Source organism: Canis lupus, chromosome 3 (genome assembly GCF_003254725.2).
Source record: "Canis lupus dingo isolate Sandy chromosome 3, ASM325472v2, whole genome shotgun sequence".
In the NCBI taxonomy this organism is placed as follows: Eukaryota; Metazoa; Chordata; class Mammalia; order Carnivora; family Canidae; genus Canis; species Canis lupus.
This window is the reverse complement of record NC_064245.1, coordinates 27,743,547-27,760,770: the sequence shown is the minus strand read 5'-3', so window position 1 is coordinate 27,760,770 and position 17,224 is coordinate 27,743,547. Positions and strand designations below refer to the sequence as shown.

At 40.0% G+C, this 17,224-nt stretch overlaps 1 protein-coding gene across 4 annotated transcripts in view; it reads right to left on the bottom strand.

The window, feature by feature from the left end:
* Positions 1 to 470: 470 nt before the first annotated feature.
* DMGDH (dimethylglycine dehydrogenase) overlaps positions 471 to 17,224 on the bottom strand; it is a 66,258-nt gene continuing 49,504 nt past the window's right edge. For all 4 annotated transcript variants that reach the window (XM_049108346.1, XM_025437274.3, XM_049108347.1 and 1 more), the window contains 2 exons: positions 12,830 to 12,964; positions 471 to 1,824 (listed from right to left, as the gene is read on the bottom strand). In XM_049108346.1, coding sequence (XP_048964303.1) covers positions 1,609 to 1,824; positions 12,830 to 12,964 — 351 coding nt within the window. In that variant the 3' untranslated portion in view covers positions 471 to 1,608. The remainder of the gene's footprint in view (positions 1,825 to 12,829; positions 12,965 to 17,224) is intronic.

Sequence of the window (17,224 nt, the reverse complement as noted above, 5' to 3'; positions counted from 1 at the left end):
AAGTTTGTACGTTTTCACCTCCTTCACCCATTTTGCCCACCCACCAACACCGCTCCACCCTGGCAATCACCAATTTGTTCTCTGTATATGAGTTTTATAGTGTTTGTTCATTTTGTTTCTTTGATTCTACATATAAGTGAAATCATATGCCATTTGTATTTCTCTAATTTCACCTAGTATAATGCCCTCTAGTTCTACCCACGTTGTCACAAATGGCATGATTTTTGAATTAATGCTTTTGTTTCCTTCAGATAAATACCTAGAAATGGAATTGCTGGATCAGATGGCACTTCTATTTTTACTTTTTTTGAGGAACCTCCATACTGTTTTCCATAGTGACTACACCAAGATAATATTCTTGATAATTAGGAAATTATCAAGATGATCAAATTTTATTACCAAGATTTTGCTCTTTTCTCATACAAAAAGATACATTAAAGAGAAATGAAGGGCCTGCTGGAATTCTAATATATGATTGCTTTAATGAAGTATTTTATTTTTTTAATGAAGTATTTTAAATATAAACTTGGTACCTTTGTAAAACATACAAGAAATTATTTTAAAATTCTGTAATTAGAATACATTTTATGTTTCACATTCAACTTTAATACCTAGGAAAGATTCAATAAATGTTTAACAAATGTGTATATAACAAATTTTAAGTGATAAGCCACCTTTTACCAAAGGAAAAAAAAAACATTTGATTTGTTCAGTCAACTAAATTCAATTTTGAAAAATTTATCAGAGAATTACTTCTAAATAATTTTTTTCTTGCTGTACACAGTACTAAGGGCAATCCTGTCAGCTCTTAAGCTCGTTTGACCTGCTTTGTCAAATGCTTTGTGAAATGATATTCAGAACGGCACATGTGATGTCAACTTGCATTAATTCTTTCCCAAAGAGAGGTGTTCAGTATTCAAACTGTGTTTTTACTGGCACAATCTATGTTTCAGCTTCATTTCAAAAGGTCTGCAAGCACTGCTTCCTTTGGAAGACTGTTCTTTTTTGCAATTACTCTTCTAAAACAACCTTTCAAAGGACAATAATGATGCTCCATAATACTGCATTCAGGGAATTCATTAGGAAAATAAGCATTTTGGAGAACTGAATAAAAATTTATGTATCAATATTAAATTTTACTATTTTCACTGTATATATATTATAAAATATTAAAACTATCCCTTGTTCAACTACTGCTTCTCAATGAAACAAATCCATCAATAGTACTGCATTTATTTTTATGTAAAACAATTTGTTTTCAGGTCACAAGAACCATATATTCCTAAAATTACACAATGTCCTCTAATTGAGTTATAATAGTGATTATATACTAGCAAACACCTAAATGTTTTGCTGAGTTTCATTAACAATATAGGTTAATAAAAACATTCATTTCCAACGTCTACATTTTAAAGAACAATGTTAATCACTAATCCATTATTGTTTCTCACTTAGGAAAGAGCTGAGAAAGGTTTCATCAAGATTATAAATCTAGATTTTGAGGGGTTGAATGAATTCTTGATTTCTTATATTCTCCCAAAAAGCAGTTATGATTTTTAGTACAGTCATAGAGCTAACATAATTCAGTTGCCTGCTGAAGGTCTTTTTTCAAATTTTGTCCTTTCTGCTTTTCTTCCGAAGTCGGTTTCTGGTTGGTTCAGTCAATACCAAGGGCTCCTGTATGATGCTTGCTGGATAATTTCTGCCTAACAGTTCAACCTCCACCTGTTGTCCTACTTTACTTAGTTCTATAGGGACATAGGCAAACGCCAGACTCTTCTGTATGCTGTAACTGTAGGTTCCAGATGTCGTGTTGCCAACCACCTGAAAAACAAGAGCCAGTAACCCTCAACATCTTGGCCATCAGCTTTATGGTCCTCTTCTCCAGATTAAACACTTAAAACATAGGTTTGATTTACAATCTGCAAGTTTTAGGGATTATTGCCCATGGGGCTAACGCCAGGAAGTAAACTTTACTTTTGTGAATATTAGGTTTAAAAGTTATGAAAAATTATTTTCAAAATACATATCAACCCCCTCAAACTTCTCAGTTTTAAATAGCACCTATTTTTTTTTAATAGCCGGCACTATTTTGCTCACTTTCATGCCAAGAGATCAGAGAGGAAAAGACTCAAATACTTTCATTTTAAACTAAAAAAAAAAAAAAAAAAAATCCTCTTTCGTCATGGTAATAATAGACACCAGGGGAAAAAATTCTAAATATCCAAATGTAAATGTAGTCAACTGTTCCTGCTGGGGTTGAGGAAATGGCTTGCCAAAAGAGTGCTGAAACTATTGACATATCAATAGTCAATGTGAAGTGAACATTCTATGAATATATAGCATTTAGCAATTCCTGGCATTTGTTAGGCACTTAATGTTAACTTTACCCTCTCTAGATCTACCTCATACAAAACACCTCTCTGGACATTCTAGAGAACGAGTGAGGTTTAGTTCCTACCCTCTGGTACTTCCAACCTGGTTGAGGAATTAGCATAACATACAAGAAAATAGAGCCGGGGGTGGGGGGCAAGATGGCAGAGGAGTAGGGTCCCCAAGTCACCTGTCCCCATCAACTTACCTAGATAACTTCCAAAGCATCCTGAAAACCTATGGATTCGACTTGAGATTTAGAGAGAGAACAGCTGGAACGCTACAGAGAGAAGAGTTTGCGCTTCTAACGAGTACAACTTGTTTTTAGCCACTCTGCACTGAGCAAAATGACTAAAAAGAACTCACCACAAAAGTAAGAAGCAGAAACAGTACTCTCTGCCACAGAGTTACAGAATTTGGGTTACAATTCAATGTCAGAAAGCCAATTCAGAAGCACAATTATGAAGTTACTGGTGGTTCTGGAAAAAAGCATAAGGGATTCAAGAGACTTCATGACTGCAGAATTTAGATCTAACCAGGCTGAAATAAAAAATCAATTAAATGAGATGCAATCCAAAGTGGAGGTCCTAATGACGAGAGTTAATGAGGTAGGAGAGAGTGAATGACATAAAGACAAGTTGATGGCAAGGAAGGAAGCTGAGGAAAAAAAGAGAAAAACAAAAGACCAAGAGAAAAGGTTAAGGGAAATAAATGACAGCCTCAGAAGGAAAAATCTACGTTTAATTGGGGTTCCAGAGGGCGCCAAAAGGAACAGAGGACCAGAAAGCATATTTGAACAAATCATAGCTGATAACTTCCCTAACTTGGGGAGGGACACAGGAATTCAGATCCAGGAGATAGAGGTTGCCCCCTAAAATCAATAAAAACCATTCAGTACCTCGACATTTAATAGTGAAATTTGCAAATTCCAAAGATAAAGAGAAAATCCTTAAAGCAGCAAGAGACAAGAGATCCCTAACTTCTATGGGGCGAAATATCATATTAACAGCAGCCCTCTCCACAGAGACCTGGCAGGCCAGAAAGGGCTGGCAGGATATATTCCAGGTCCTAAATGAGAAGAACATGCAGCCAAGAATACTCTATCCAGAAAGGCTCTCATTCAGAATAGAAGGAGAGATAAAGAGCTTCCAGGACAGGCAGAAACTGAAAGAATATGTGACCACCAAGCCAGCTCTGCAAGAAATATTAAGGGGGACTCTGTAAAAGAAACAGGAAGTCCAAAGAAATAATCCACAAAAACAGGGACTGACGAGGTATTATGATGACACTAAATTCATATCTTTCAATATTAACTCTAAACGTGAATGGGCTAAATGATCCCATCAAAAGACACAGGGTTTCACACTGGATAAAAAAGCAGGACCCATCTATTTGCTGTCTACAAGAGATTCATTTTAGATCTAAGGACACCTCCAGTCTGAAAATGGAAGGTTGGAGAACTATTTACCATTCAAATGGTCCTCAAAAGAAAGCAGGGGTAGCAATCCTCGTAGCAGATAAATTGAAGTTTATCCCAAAGACTGTAGTAAGAGACAAAGAGGGACACTGTATCATACTTAAAGGATCTATCCAACAACAGGACCTAACAATCATGAATATTTATGCCCCTAATGTGGGAGCTGCCAAGTATATCAATCAATTAATAACCACAGTAAACATACTTAGATAATAATACATTTACACCAGTAAACTTCAACACGGCGCTTTCTGCAAATGACAGATCTTCTGAGCACAACATCTCCAAAGAAACAAGAGCTTTAAATGATACACTGGACCAGATGGGTTTCACAGATTTTTACAGAACTTTACATCCAAACGCAACTGAATACACATTCTTCTCAAGTGCACATGGAGCTTTCTCCAGGATAAACCACATATTGGGTCACAAATCAGGTCTCAACCACTACCAAAAGATTGGGATTGTGCCCTGCATATGTTCAGACCATAATGCTTTGAAACTTGAACTCAATCACAAGAAGAAAGTTGGAAGAAATTCAAACACGTGGAGGTTAAAGAACATCCTGCTAAAAGATGAAAGGGTCAACCAGGAAATTAGAGAAGAATTAAAAAGATTCATGGAAACTAATGAGAATGAAGGTACAACCATTCAAAATCTTTGGGATACAGCAAAAGCTGTCCTGAGAGGGAAACACATCACAATACAAGCCTCCTTCAAGAAATTGGAAAAAACTCAAATACACAAGCTAACCTTACACCTAAAGGAACTAGAGAAAGAAAGGCAAATAAAACCTACACCCAGCAGAAGAAGAGAGTTAATAAAGATTCAAGCAGAATTCAATGAAATAGAGACCAGAAGAACTGTAGAACAGATCAACAAAACCAGGAGTTGATTCTTTGAAAGAATTCTTAAGATAGATAAACCAGTAGCCAGACTTATTAAAAACAAAAGAAAAAAGGCTCTAATTAAAATCACAAATGAAAGAGGACAGATCACAACCAATATCAAGGAAATTCAAACGATTTTAAAAACATATTATGAGCAGCTATATGCCAATAAATTAGGTAGAAGAAATGGACACATTTCTGGAAAACCACAAATTACCAAAACTGGAACAGGAAGAAATAGAAAACCTGAACAGGCTGATAACCAGGGAGGAAATTGAAGCAGTCATCGAAAACCTCCCAAGACACAAAAGTCCAGGGCCAGATGGCTTCCCTGGGGAACTCTATCAAACACTTAAAGAAGAAACAATACCTATTCTACTAAAGCTGTTCCAAAGATAGAAAGGGATGGAATACTTCCAAACTCATTCTATGAGGCCAGCATCACCTTAATTCCAAAACCAGACAAAGACCCCACCAAAAAGGAATTATAGACCAATATCCCTGATGAACACAGATGCAAAAATTCTCAACAAGATACTAGCCAATAGGATCCAACAGTACATTAAGAAGATTATTTACCACGACCAAGTGGGATTTATCCCCAGGATGCAAGGCTGGTTCAACACATGTAAAACAATCAACGTGATAGATCATATCAACAAGAGGAAAAACAAGAACCATATGATCCTCTCAATAGATGCAGAGAAAGCATTTGACAAAATGCAGCATCCATTCCTGATCAAAACTCTTCAGAGATAGAGTAGGGATAGAGGGAACATTCCTCAGCATCTTAAAAGCCATCTACGAAAAGCCCACAGCCAATATCATTCTCAATGGGGAAATACTGGGAGCCTTTCCCCTAAGATCAGGAACAAGACAGGGATGTCCACTCACACCACTGCTATTCAACATAGTCCTAGCCTCAGCAATCAGGCAACAAAAAGAAATAAAAGGCATTCAAATTGGCAAAGTCAAAATCTCCCTCCTTGCAGGTGACATGATACTGTACCTAGAAAACCCAAAAGCCTCCACCCCAAGATTGCTAGAACTCATACAGCAATTCAGCAGTGTTGCAGGATACAAAATCAATGCCCAGAAATCAGTGGCATTTCTATACACTAACATTGAGACTGAAGAAAGAGAAATTAAGGAGTCAATCCCATTTACAATTGCACCCAAGAGCATAAGATACCTAGGAATAAACCTAACCAAAGAGGTAAAGGATCTATACCCTAAACACTACAGAACACTTCTGAAAGAAATTGAGGAAGACACAAAGAGATGGAGAAACATTCCATGCTCATGGATTGGCAGAATACTGTAAAAATGTCAATGCTACCCAGGGCAATTTACACATTTAATGCAATCCCTATCAAAATTCCATGGACTTTCTTCAGAGAGTTGGAACAAATCATCTTAAGATTTGTGTGGAATCAGAAAAAAAAAAAAAAAAACAAAAAACAAATAGCCAGGGCAATATTGAAAAAGAAAACCAGGGATCCCTGGGTGGCGCAGCAGTTTGGCGCCTGCCTTTGGCCCAGGGCGCGATCCTGGAGACCCGGGATCGAGTCCCACGTCAGGCTCCCGGTGCATGGAGCCTGCTTCTCCCTCTGCCTGTGTCTCTGCCTCTCTCTCTCTCTCTCTGTGTGACTATCATAAATAAATAAAATTTAAAAAAGAAAGAAAGAAAAAGAAAAAGAAAACCAGAGCCAGGGGCATCACAACGCCGGATTTCAAGTTGTACTATAAAGCTGTGATCATCAAGACAGTGTGGTACTGGCATAAAAACAGACACATAGATCCATGGAACAGAATAGAGAACCCAGAAATGGGCCCTCAACTCTATGGTCAACTAATATTCAACAAAGCAGAAAAGACTGGAAAAAGGACAGTCTCTTCAATAAATGGTGCTGGGAAAATTGGACCGCCAAGTGCAGAAGAATGAAACTAGACCATTCTCTTACACCACACACAAAGATAAATTCAAAAGGGATGAAAGATCTAAATGTGAGACAAGAATCCATCAAAATCCTAGAGGAGAACATAGGCAACACCCTTTTTGACCTTGGCCACAGCAACTTCTTGCAAGATACATTCATGAAGGCAAGGGAAACAAAAGCAAAAATGAATTATTGGACTTAATCAAGATAAACAGCTTCTGCACAGCAAAATAAACAGTCAGAAAAACTAAAAGACAACCTACAGAATGGGAGAAGATACTTGCAAATGACCTATCAGATAAAGGGCTAGTATCCAAGATCTATAAAGAACTTATGAAACTCAACAGCAAAGAAACAAACAATCCAATCATGAAATGGGCAGAAGACATGAACAGAAATCTCACAAAAAAAAAAAAAAAAAAAGAAATCTCACAGAGGAAGACACAGGCATGGCCAACAAGCACATGAGAAAATGCTCCACATCACTTGCCATCAAGGAAATACAAATCAAAGCCACAGTGAGATCCCACCTCACACCAGTGAGAATGGTGAAAATTAGCAAGGCAGGAAACAGCAACTGTTGGAGAGGATGTGGAGAAAGGGGAACCCTCTTGCACTGTTGGTGGGAATGTGAACTGGTGCAGCCACTCTGGAAAACCGCGTGGAGGTTCCTCAAAGAGTTAAAAATAGAACTGTCCTACGACCCAGCAATTGCACTGCTGGGGATTTACCCCAAAGATACAGATGCAGTGAAATGGCAGGACACCCGCACCCCGATGTTTCTAGCAGCAATGTCCATAATAGCCAAACTGTGGAAGGAGCCTCGGTGTCCATCGAAAGATGAATGGATAAAGAAGCTGTGGTCTTTGTATACAATGGAATATTCCTCAGCTATCAGAAATGACAAATACCCACCATTTGCTTCAATGTGGATGGACCTGGAGGGTATTATGCTGAGTGAAGTAAGTCTATCAGAGAAGGACAAACATTATATGGTTTCACTCATATGGAGAATATAAGAAATGGTGAAAGGGAATAAAGGGAAAAGGAGAGAAAATGAGTGGGAAATATCAGAGAGGGAGACAGAACATGAGAGACTCCTAACTCTGGGAAATGAACAAGGGGTGGTGGAAAGGGAGGTGGGCAGGAGGTTGGGTGACTGGGTGATGGGTACTGTTGGGGGGGCACTGGATGGGATGAGCACTGGGTGTTCTGCTATATGTTGGCAAACTGAACTCCAATTAAAAAAAATATACAAAAAAAGAAAATAGAACCAGGAAGCCAGAATTTGTTCTACATTTGGAAGGTGGATGGAATTAGGGAGGTGGAGAAGGGGGATGAAACTTCCCAGGATGAGTGGAGACATGGAGTCAGGCATGAGCAATCAAAATTAGGGAAGATGAAACAGAATCACATGGGATGGCCAACTAGAGAAAAGTACTGAGCAAAGAAACAAAACCGAGGAGATCAAAACAAAGGCTTTATGGCAGCAAAAAATCTAATCAGTCTTGTTACAAAGATAAGAGGACGAGTTGAAACCAGATCTAAAGGAAAAGATGAAAGAGAAACTGTAAAACCGCGCACACACACACACACACACACACAAGCGATAGAAAATGTCAAGTTAAAACACCGTACTTAAAAATTGTAAAAGGAAGACAACAAAAGCAAGATATGATATATAGCCCTACTCCTGCCGGCTTCTCCTGGCTACACAACGCTGCACTAACCCTTAGAGCCGCACTGTTTCCCACAGCAAGCAGCTTGTAGCTGGTGCTCAAAAATATTCATGGGCATGAATCTGCCTGGTGATCTTTCAGCTGCCTCAGCAAAGAGTCCCCTACAGTCAACAGTCTTATTACAGCATTTCTCATCTTTTAGAAGCCGACACATTTATAACAGTAAATATAGACTCCTGGCTCTATAGCCTCAGTTTGTAATTATCTCATTGAAACTCCACATCAGAAGCTCTCCATATCATTTCTGAACTCATTTTTTTTTTTAAGATTTTATTTTTTACTCATGAGAGACACACAGAGAGAGGGAGAGACACAGGCAGAGGAAGAAGCAGGCTCCATTTAGGGAGCCCGATGCAGAACTCGAACCCAGGACCCCAGGATCCCGACCAGTGCTGGAGGCAGACCCTCAACTCCTGAGCCACCCAGGTGCCCCGTCATTTCTGAACTTGTTATGAGGGTTTGATGAAAAAAAAAAAAAAAAAAAAAAAAAAACAACCACATAAATGTATTCATTAGTAGAGGCTTCTCCTCTGGCAGATTAACTACCAAAGTGTTGCTGAGACAAGGCATGTGCTTTAAAGTGGTTTATCTCCTCTAGATCATTGTTAAGGAACATAAGGCAGGGATTTGGGTCAGGAAGGTTGGAGTTTTAATCACAGCTTTTGGAAAGACTTTCTTGGTAATCTTGGTTTCATGCCTTCGTCTGTAAACCTGAGGTCTGTATTTGGAGCCCTGGAGAAGTAACCCGATTTGCTTGCGCAAGCGTCTTAAGAAAACAAGAAGAGGCCAAAGCAAGGCTCTTGGCTAAATCCCCTAACTCACTGGGTCAAAAATCTGCCAATGGAAATGAACCATTTCCCCAGGCCTTCCCATCTCTTAAAACCCTAGCAGTGATTCATCTTGCAGTTATTTTTGCATCAGTAATGTAAAGAAATAGCATATTTATTTTAGGAGTGTTATTTTTAATATATTTAATATGTTGCTTTCTGCTAAATTACTTTCATTTCTCCTTCGATTTCTCTCTAATGCAATGCTGAGTAGCCCAGAGTATTTTAGAAGGCCAGCCTTTCCTTTTATCTTATTACTAAATTTCTAAAGAAAGGTTTTCCCTAGCAACAGCCTTATATCATTCTACCTTAAAATCTTCCAGATTCAATTAAATCCATTTCTTCTTTTTGCTCTGTGAATCACAAGAACAACCTGTGCCTACCCTCTGCCTAGACGTTTTCAGATCCTGTTTTAAACACTGGCTTTCCCTTTACCAATATAAGCAATCCTCACTCGTGTTTAGCCTCTTCTCATTCCTCTCTTTATGAGAATTCAAGACCCCTCTGACTTTCGGAGCTGAGGGTAGATGGCTTTGGAGGAGAGAATGTAATTTAAGTCGGATGATATATTGTGTTTCTTTGGCTGTCCTGTTTTTGTTTCTAAGTAATAAAAAGGAGACCTTCCTCAACTCTCCAAACACATTCCCACAAAACATCTTTCAAAGTTTCCAGCAAAGCTGCTTTTCTAACAGAAGCCCTTTTCATACCCACCCTTATGCCTTGATTTTTATGAACTAAACCTTATTTAAAATTGTAATCTACCCCGGAATCACTGCCCATCTCTCCATTGGACTTTCCTTTTCCTCAGGGCACTCACCACCCTCAGATGTGCCATTTCTCTTATTTAGTATGTTCACGGTCTAGCTTTCTCTCCCCTGGAACGTAAGATACATGGAGGCAGAGATGTTCATCTGTTTGGTTGACTGCCGCACCTCCAGTGCCTAGGGTATCTTTGTCATGTTGTGGTAAGATTTGTTGAATAACAAATTTGTACCTTATAAATTTGTACCGTATCTCTGCCACTCACTGAGTATTTGCAAGAATGGAATATCAAAGGTAGTACAAATCCCAACAAAGTCAGGAAATAAAAGCACAAAGTATTTCCTATCATTCCAGAGTATATAGAGGATCCAGAAAATTCATCTGCATCATAAGATGATGATCCTACTAAGCATCAAAGAACAGACAAGCGGGTATCAGGAAATTCAGGGGTTATTTTATTTATAAAGGCAACTACAACTGGAGTAACAGCTCTGTAAGCAGATGGCATATGGGAGGAAAGATGAAAAATATAGCAGGTAAACTCAGCACACTGATACAGCAAAAGAAGGAAAAAGTAGAACTCGGGTTTTCAGCAAATCCCTTCCCATCTTTGATACAGTTGGCATGGAATGTTCTGTAAGTTTAAGATATAAGTTCCAGGCTTTTCACTTAAATTTGGGAGTCAGGTGTATACTGTGTTCATCAGGGTTGGTGTGGGGTTGCATACAGAACATGATAGCATAGGGGAGCCTGGGTGGTTCATCGATTAAGCATCAGACTCTTGATTTTGGCTCTGATTGTGACTTGAGGTCATGGATTGAGCCCTGTGTAAGGCTCTGCACCCAGCGGGGAGTGTGCTTGAGGATTCTCTCTCTCCCTCTGCCCCTGCCCATCCCCCTCCTCCTCCACCACCACCACCCCCTCCCCACGCCCCCACCCCCACCGTAGCCCCTTGGCTCACACATTCCCTCTCTCTCTCTCTCTCTCTCAAGAAAAAGAAAACAAAACAAAACACAATAGCATAATGTGTCATCCCACGGCCAGAACAGAAAGCCAGTGCAAGGGCTGGCGTGGACCATATTAGAAAGCAGGATGAGAACAGAGTAAAAAAATGAGAACTAGTAGAAAGAGGAGATGGGGAAATTTGCTGACTACAGAAAAAATTAATTAGAGGTGCAAAGAACCTAAGACATGATCTCATCATTTTGTAGATGAGAAAATGAAGGCCCAGAGAGGCTAAGATCAGGTCAAGTCAAGCAGCTGGTTACTGACAGAGGTGCTTATCAGTGGCAATTGTGGGCAAAGGTGAAGTATGAGGAAAAGCCTATTAAGAAAAGAGGTCTGACCCAGGGATTTAGAACAGAAAGGAAGGGGAGACAGTGGGGTAAGAGTCAGGATGGCTCAAAGAGAATGAACTCAGCACAATTAAGGGTGAGATACTTAAGAAAGAGCTTGAAATCTGAGAAAAGTCTGTTACCGTCACGGTGTCTAATAACATCCACCTGCTTCTGGGGATGTAGAAAACTGTGGGTCTACGATTAGTGGCTGAAGAGAAGACAGTAGGACATGAACAGAGACAGGGAGGAGAGCCAACATGGCTTAGAAGGAAGGTTAAGCAATTCAGTGGCCAACTATACCTGGGTCAGAAGTCAGTTCTGTCCATCACTAGCTGTGCAACCTCAAGCAAGTTACTTCACTTCTCTGAACCCCAAAGCCTCATCTCTAAAATGGGATGATCATACCTATCTGGGAAGGGGGTCATAAAATTAAATGGGTACATAACAACTATCCAGCACATAGTAGAGCCTCTGCAGATGTTAGTTCTACGTCGGGCAGATCCATGCCTCAGCCCACATAGCCATTTCTTTAGTCATCCAAAGACTGAGATGTGATGCCACTGGCCTTCCCCCACGTCCAGGGCTCTTTCTGCCACTGAAGAGAAGAGGGCAATGGAAACAAGTATCAAGTAGGCTGCAGTGTCGGAGAGAAAACCCAGGCTCCGAATCTCTGAGTCTTTGGGTAGTGGTTCCACAGGGACCAGCTGTTCAGACGAGACCTGAAGGCCACGTGCTCACCCCCAGCCTAGGCAGAAGGTGCACATCTGCCTCCAACACCAACCAAAACACAGCAAAATCGTAAGCCAAACTGGGTCTCACAAATAGTCATAAAAAGTCAAACACCCGAGGCTCTGCTGGTGAGTTATCTGGTTTTACTGGACACCGACAGGCAGACTAAGATACAACATCCCCAAAGGGGAAGAAGGCACATTTACTTTCTGAAGAACTAAATGGTTTCTACCTTTCACACCACTTTCTAAGGCTCTGCCCTCTGTTGTCATGGAGATTTTCATTTGGAATTTTTTTTTTTTTCTGAAGATGTGCTAAGGTTAGAACTACTTCCTTCTCAAAGATCCCTTAAAAGCGCAACCAGAATGCCAATTTTTTAAAAAATAAAATCCATCTCCTGCATTCACAGATATCAAAGTGGTGGAAAGGAGATCATTTGATCCTCTCAATTATACCTTCCTCATTGTCCATTGTATTTTAAGCCTTGGTTTTATTTTCTTTCATCAAGGCATAGAGAAGTTTATGTTTTTAAAAATGAGCAGCATTTCATTTTCCTTTCAGTTAACTGATTTCTGCTTCTTGAATGTCAGCTCAGGAATCAAAGTGTGTCACCCAACCAGTAGATAAATAAGTAGCAAAACAAAACAAAACCCCAAACCCCAAAACACAGGATTCCAAAAGGAAACAGGGACAAGTAGGGTTTCTGGTGCAGAAAAGCTGCGCTGGCCCCTGGCCACAAGGTCCTCAGCACTCACCTTGCCATCAAACCAGATGCTTTCATTTCCCTCCGGATCAACATCATCCGTTGCCAAGGTGAGGCAGACCAGTCTCCGTTTCAGCCCCTTGGCTTTAATCTGTTTCAGTGCTTGCTTTCCTATGAAGTCTGCTGGCTGCAGGAATCCAAGATAATGATGATGAATGAATGCTCAGACACTGTGACAAGGTTAGAGATGCAAGCATTTAAATTTGTCTTTGTGATTTTCTCGCCAATTACACATCAAATAAAAATACAGATTAGATCAAACATCTAGACAAATATTTCTTAGTCCTCAAATGACAATATCTGCCACCCTTTCCTTCATAACAGGTTAGACCTAAACGTAATAACTTGTGATAACAATTTTACCAGAACCACCTGGGCAGAAAACCATAAGGCACGATATTGCGATGGTAGATTACAAAAGCGACCCTTATATCTAATGGCTCTGGACAGCAGTACTGAATGGTAGTGAGCAACGTACTACTCGATTTCTACCTTTAGTAAGCTTCTTCCAAGAAGGAAACCTGGGTTTTTGAAATGTGATGTCAAAACAAGCCCAAAATGTTGCACTTTTCCCCTCTTCTTCAGAATAGTGCTCCAATAAACGAGTCAAACCTTGGATTGCACTCAGTTCACTCAGGAATGTATTGACTGCCCTACTATGTGTGAGGTATCATGCTAGGCCCTGTGTGGGTTCCAAAATTAGATATAGACATTTTGATCAAAGAGCTTATTCTCTAATACTACGGTTTTCAACCTTGTTTTTCCTCCTTCTATCTAACACATGATGGATGACGTTCCTATTCCTAATATGTTCCCCTGGGCACACTCAGGGTTATTCCCAACGCAACACAAGTGAGAGTGACATTGCTCTAGTGATAACCTTGAGTCCATTCTTATGTGTTTTAAAAAAAATTAGGAATCATGCAAACTACAGGACTTCTACATTTATTAGTCACACACTTTACAACAAACAGGTGAGTGATGACTCCTCAGTGGAGACACTTAACTAATAAAGGAGGCTCAACAGATCTATCTAACCAGGATGCCAAGGATACGGGCTAGGTAAGTGTGAGAAGCTAGTCAGAGGCCAGGAACAGGATCCCTGGGTGGCGCAGCGGTTTGGCGCCTGCCTTTGGCCCAGGGCGCGATCCTGGAGACCCGGGATCGAATCCCACGTCGGGCTCCTGGTGCATGGAGCCTGCTTCTCCCTCTGCCTGTGTCTCTGCCTCTCTCTCTCTCTGTGAGACTATCATAAATAAATAAAAATTAAAAAAAAATAAATTCAGAGGCCAGGAACAGTTAGAGTAGGAGGGAAGGCTGACCCCAGAGGGGTATGGGTAAGGCTCTACGTAAAGAAGCCAAACAAGCATCTCTCATCTTACCCAGGAAATGGGGGATCTGTGATATACAAATCACATCTCTACAGAGGAGATTTAATTAGAGATTACAATATGAAAAAATAAAATAATTGAAAAAAAAGAGAGATTACAATATGATGGGGGAAAATTCTCAGAAGAGTTCTCATGAAAGAAGAAACAACTTTAATTTCCTTATTGGCCAAAGAAGAAAGGAAACAGTATCTCATGCCAAAAATGTCCTCTGCCACCAACATTTAGGAATTATACAGCTCTTTCTGCACACAAAACCTTTAGGATTGAGAGCAGTGAGTCCTCCTAACCTCTCAGTGAAGCAGCGGGAGAGATCCTCACATACCCTCTGTTTGACATCTCCCAGTTCACTCCTTTACTGGTTCAGACTGCCTAGGCTAAGCCCACAATGAAGTATGATTTCTACAGATATTACAACTTGAAATTACTGACCTTCACAGGAAACTGAAAGTTTCCATTGGCCAAGGTTAAAATAATTGCAAAATGAAAGTCCGATTATCTTCCCCAGTGTGATCCAGATGGTGAGAACAAACTATAAAGTTTTATTATGAAGCCAGATAAAAATTCAAAGACAGCTGGACTTGATGTTATTTAAGACAGGACTGCTGGGGAAAAAACAAAACCACCAACCCATAGAAAAGGCCTGATTGATTGGAATTCCTACGTAGGATAAATTCATGATAACAGAAGTCACTAACTTACTGTTACTGCATTCCAACAGGTATTAAGGGTTAATTGGCTTCAAGCTTACACACTCCTTGCTTGCTGACTTATGTCCCTTAGTCTGTAGCCAAACTAACTTACCTGAGATCTGCAGATCACCAGCCTTGAGGACCAGACTTTCCCAGAAGGTAAGGCCTGACCACATTCATAAACAGCCACCACTGATGCCAACCAATCTCCTCAGGGTCATGTCAATGTACAATAAACCACCAGGGCACCAGCATCAGCCACAGGCAACCCATTCACCCCACCCCCCAGGTCCCTCACCTTCCCCTTTAAGCTGTCTACCTTTGCCAAAACAGGGAGATGGTCTTTATAATGTTAGTCCACCATCATCCCAGGCTGCTGGCTTCTTAAATAAAACAGGCATTTTCCTCTCCCATCATCCCTTATCTCTCCAGTATTAATTTTCCAGTGGCAAGCAGCCAAACCTGACTGCAGAACCAGTTCTAATAACAAAAACAAAATTCATTATAGTTAAAACATGTATACCTAAATACAGAAAGAACTTTAACAATAATAAATTTTGCTATCTTTTTAAAAAGACAACTTGCTATCATGGATAAATGGTGATGAGGGGTGCTTTTTAGAGTTATCTATATAGGAATCAATATAAAATGAAAAAAAAAGTTTCACACTTTGTGTGGAAAAGCATTTTATACTGAACGGCCAATGGGCTATTTTGTGTGATTTGTGGAGTGCTAGGAGATGAGGAGATTGCTTCAGAATGGAATCTGGATCTTCCCCATTAGAAAGCCATATAGATCTTGAAGGTTTTGGGTCTTTCTGAAAACTATTAAAGAACGTTATCAATTATCTACTCAATTATCTACTCAACCATTGTTATGCCCCTGGCTGTGTTCAAAAACTGTGTTAGACAGGAAACATTTGGAGATAAGTAGACTACGTTCTTATGGCTTCTAGGAGATTTGACTCCTTCCCTCCACATCACAACATGCCAAGTCCTGAATCACTTAAGGCCAGTGTCTGCTCCACCTGTGCCAAAAGCTGGTCACGACCAAAGCTTTCAGAAATGGGTCCCTTCATGGGGAGCCTGGGTGGCACAGTTGGTCGAGCATCCTACTCTTGATTTTAGCTCAAGTCATCATATCAGGCTCATGAAATCAAGCCCCATATCAGGCTCCATGCTCCTCTCAAAGTTGGTTTGGGATTCTCTCGCCCTCCCTCTGCCCCTCCCCACAATGTGCACACTTGCACTCTCTCTTTCTCTAATAAATAAATACAAAGAAGAAAGAAGAAAGAAGAAAGAAGAAGAAGAAAGAAGAAAGAAGAAAGAAGAAGAAGGAGAAAAGAAATGGATCCCTCCAGAAGAAACAAGCTTGACCACGATGCCATCATCAAGTTCCCCCTGACCATGAGTCAGCTGTGAAGAAAATAGAAAGCAACACTCTTGTGCTCACTCTGGATGTCAAGGACAACAAGCACCAGAGTAAGCTATGAAGGAGCTCCATGACTCTGATGTGAGCGAAGTCAAAACCCCCATCAGGCCCGATGGAGAGAAGAAGGCATATGTTTGACAAGCTCCCGACTTTAATGCTTTGGATATTGTGAACAATATTGGGATCATCTAACCTGAGTCCAGCTGGCTAAATCTAAGTTTTTCCACCCTGTTTTAAGAAAAGAAAGAGAAAGAAAGAAAGAAAGAAAGAAAGAAAGAAAGAAAGAAGAAAAGAAAAGAGAAAAGGAAAGAAAAGAAAAGAGAAAAGAAAAGAAAAGAAAGAGAAAAGAGAAAAGAGAAGAGAAAAGAGAAGAGAGAAAAGAAAAAGAAAAAGAAAAAGAAAAGGAAAAAGAGAAAAGAAATCCCTTTGGGATCCTAGGCAAGAGCTACCTGGGCATGTGCTGTGGGGTGAGAGGAATAACATGTGCTAGAAGGGGGACCTAACTCCACTTCTGCCAAAAATTACAATTTAACCCAAGTCTAAGCAGGAACATAAGATATCAGCTATGCATAAGAAATAGGAAAAGTGGAGGAGGGACCTCAGAAAATTTCTTCAGGAGAGAAAAATTAATAAACTCAGGGAAAATAAATATAAAGTACTATTTACAACTTATTAGACACTTGCTATGTGCCAGCCACTCTGGAGGGATAAACATTCATGACCTCCTTTAATCTTCATGACATTGCTAGGAGATAAGTAATTCTCTGCCGAGTTTATGGAAGAGAAAGACCCAACCAAGTTAAGGGTCTCTCCAGAACCTTAGTTACATAGACACCAAGTCACCACCTTTAGATTTTATCCATACATTTTTTTCAA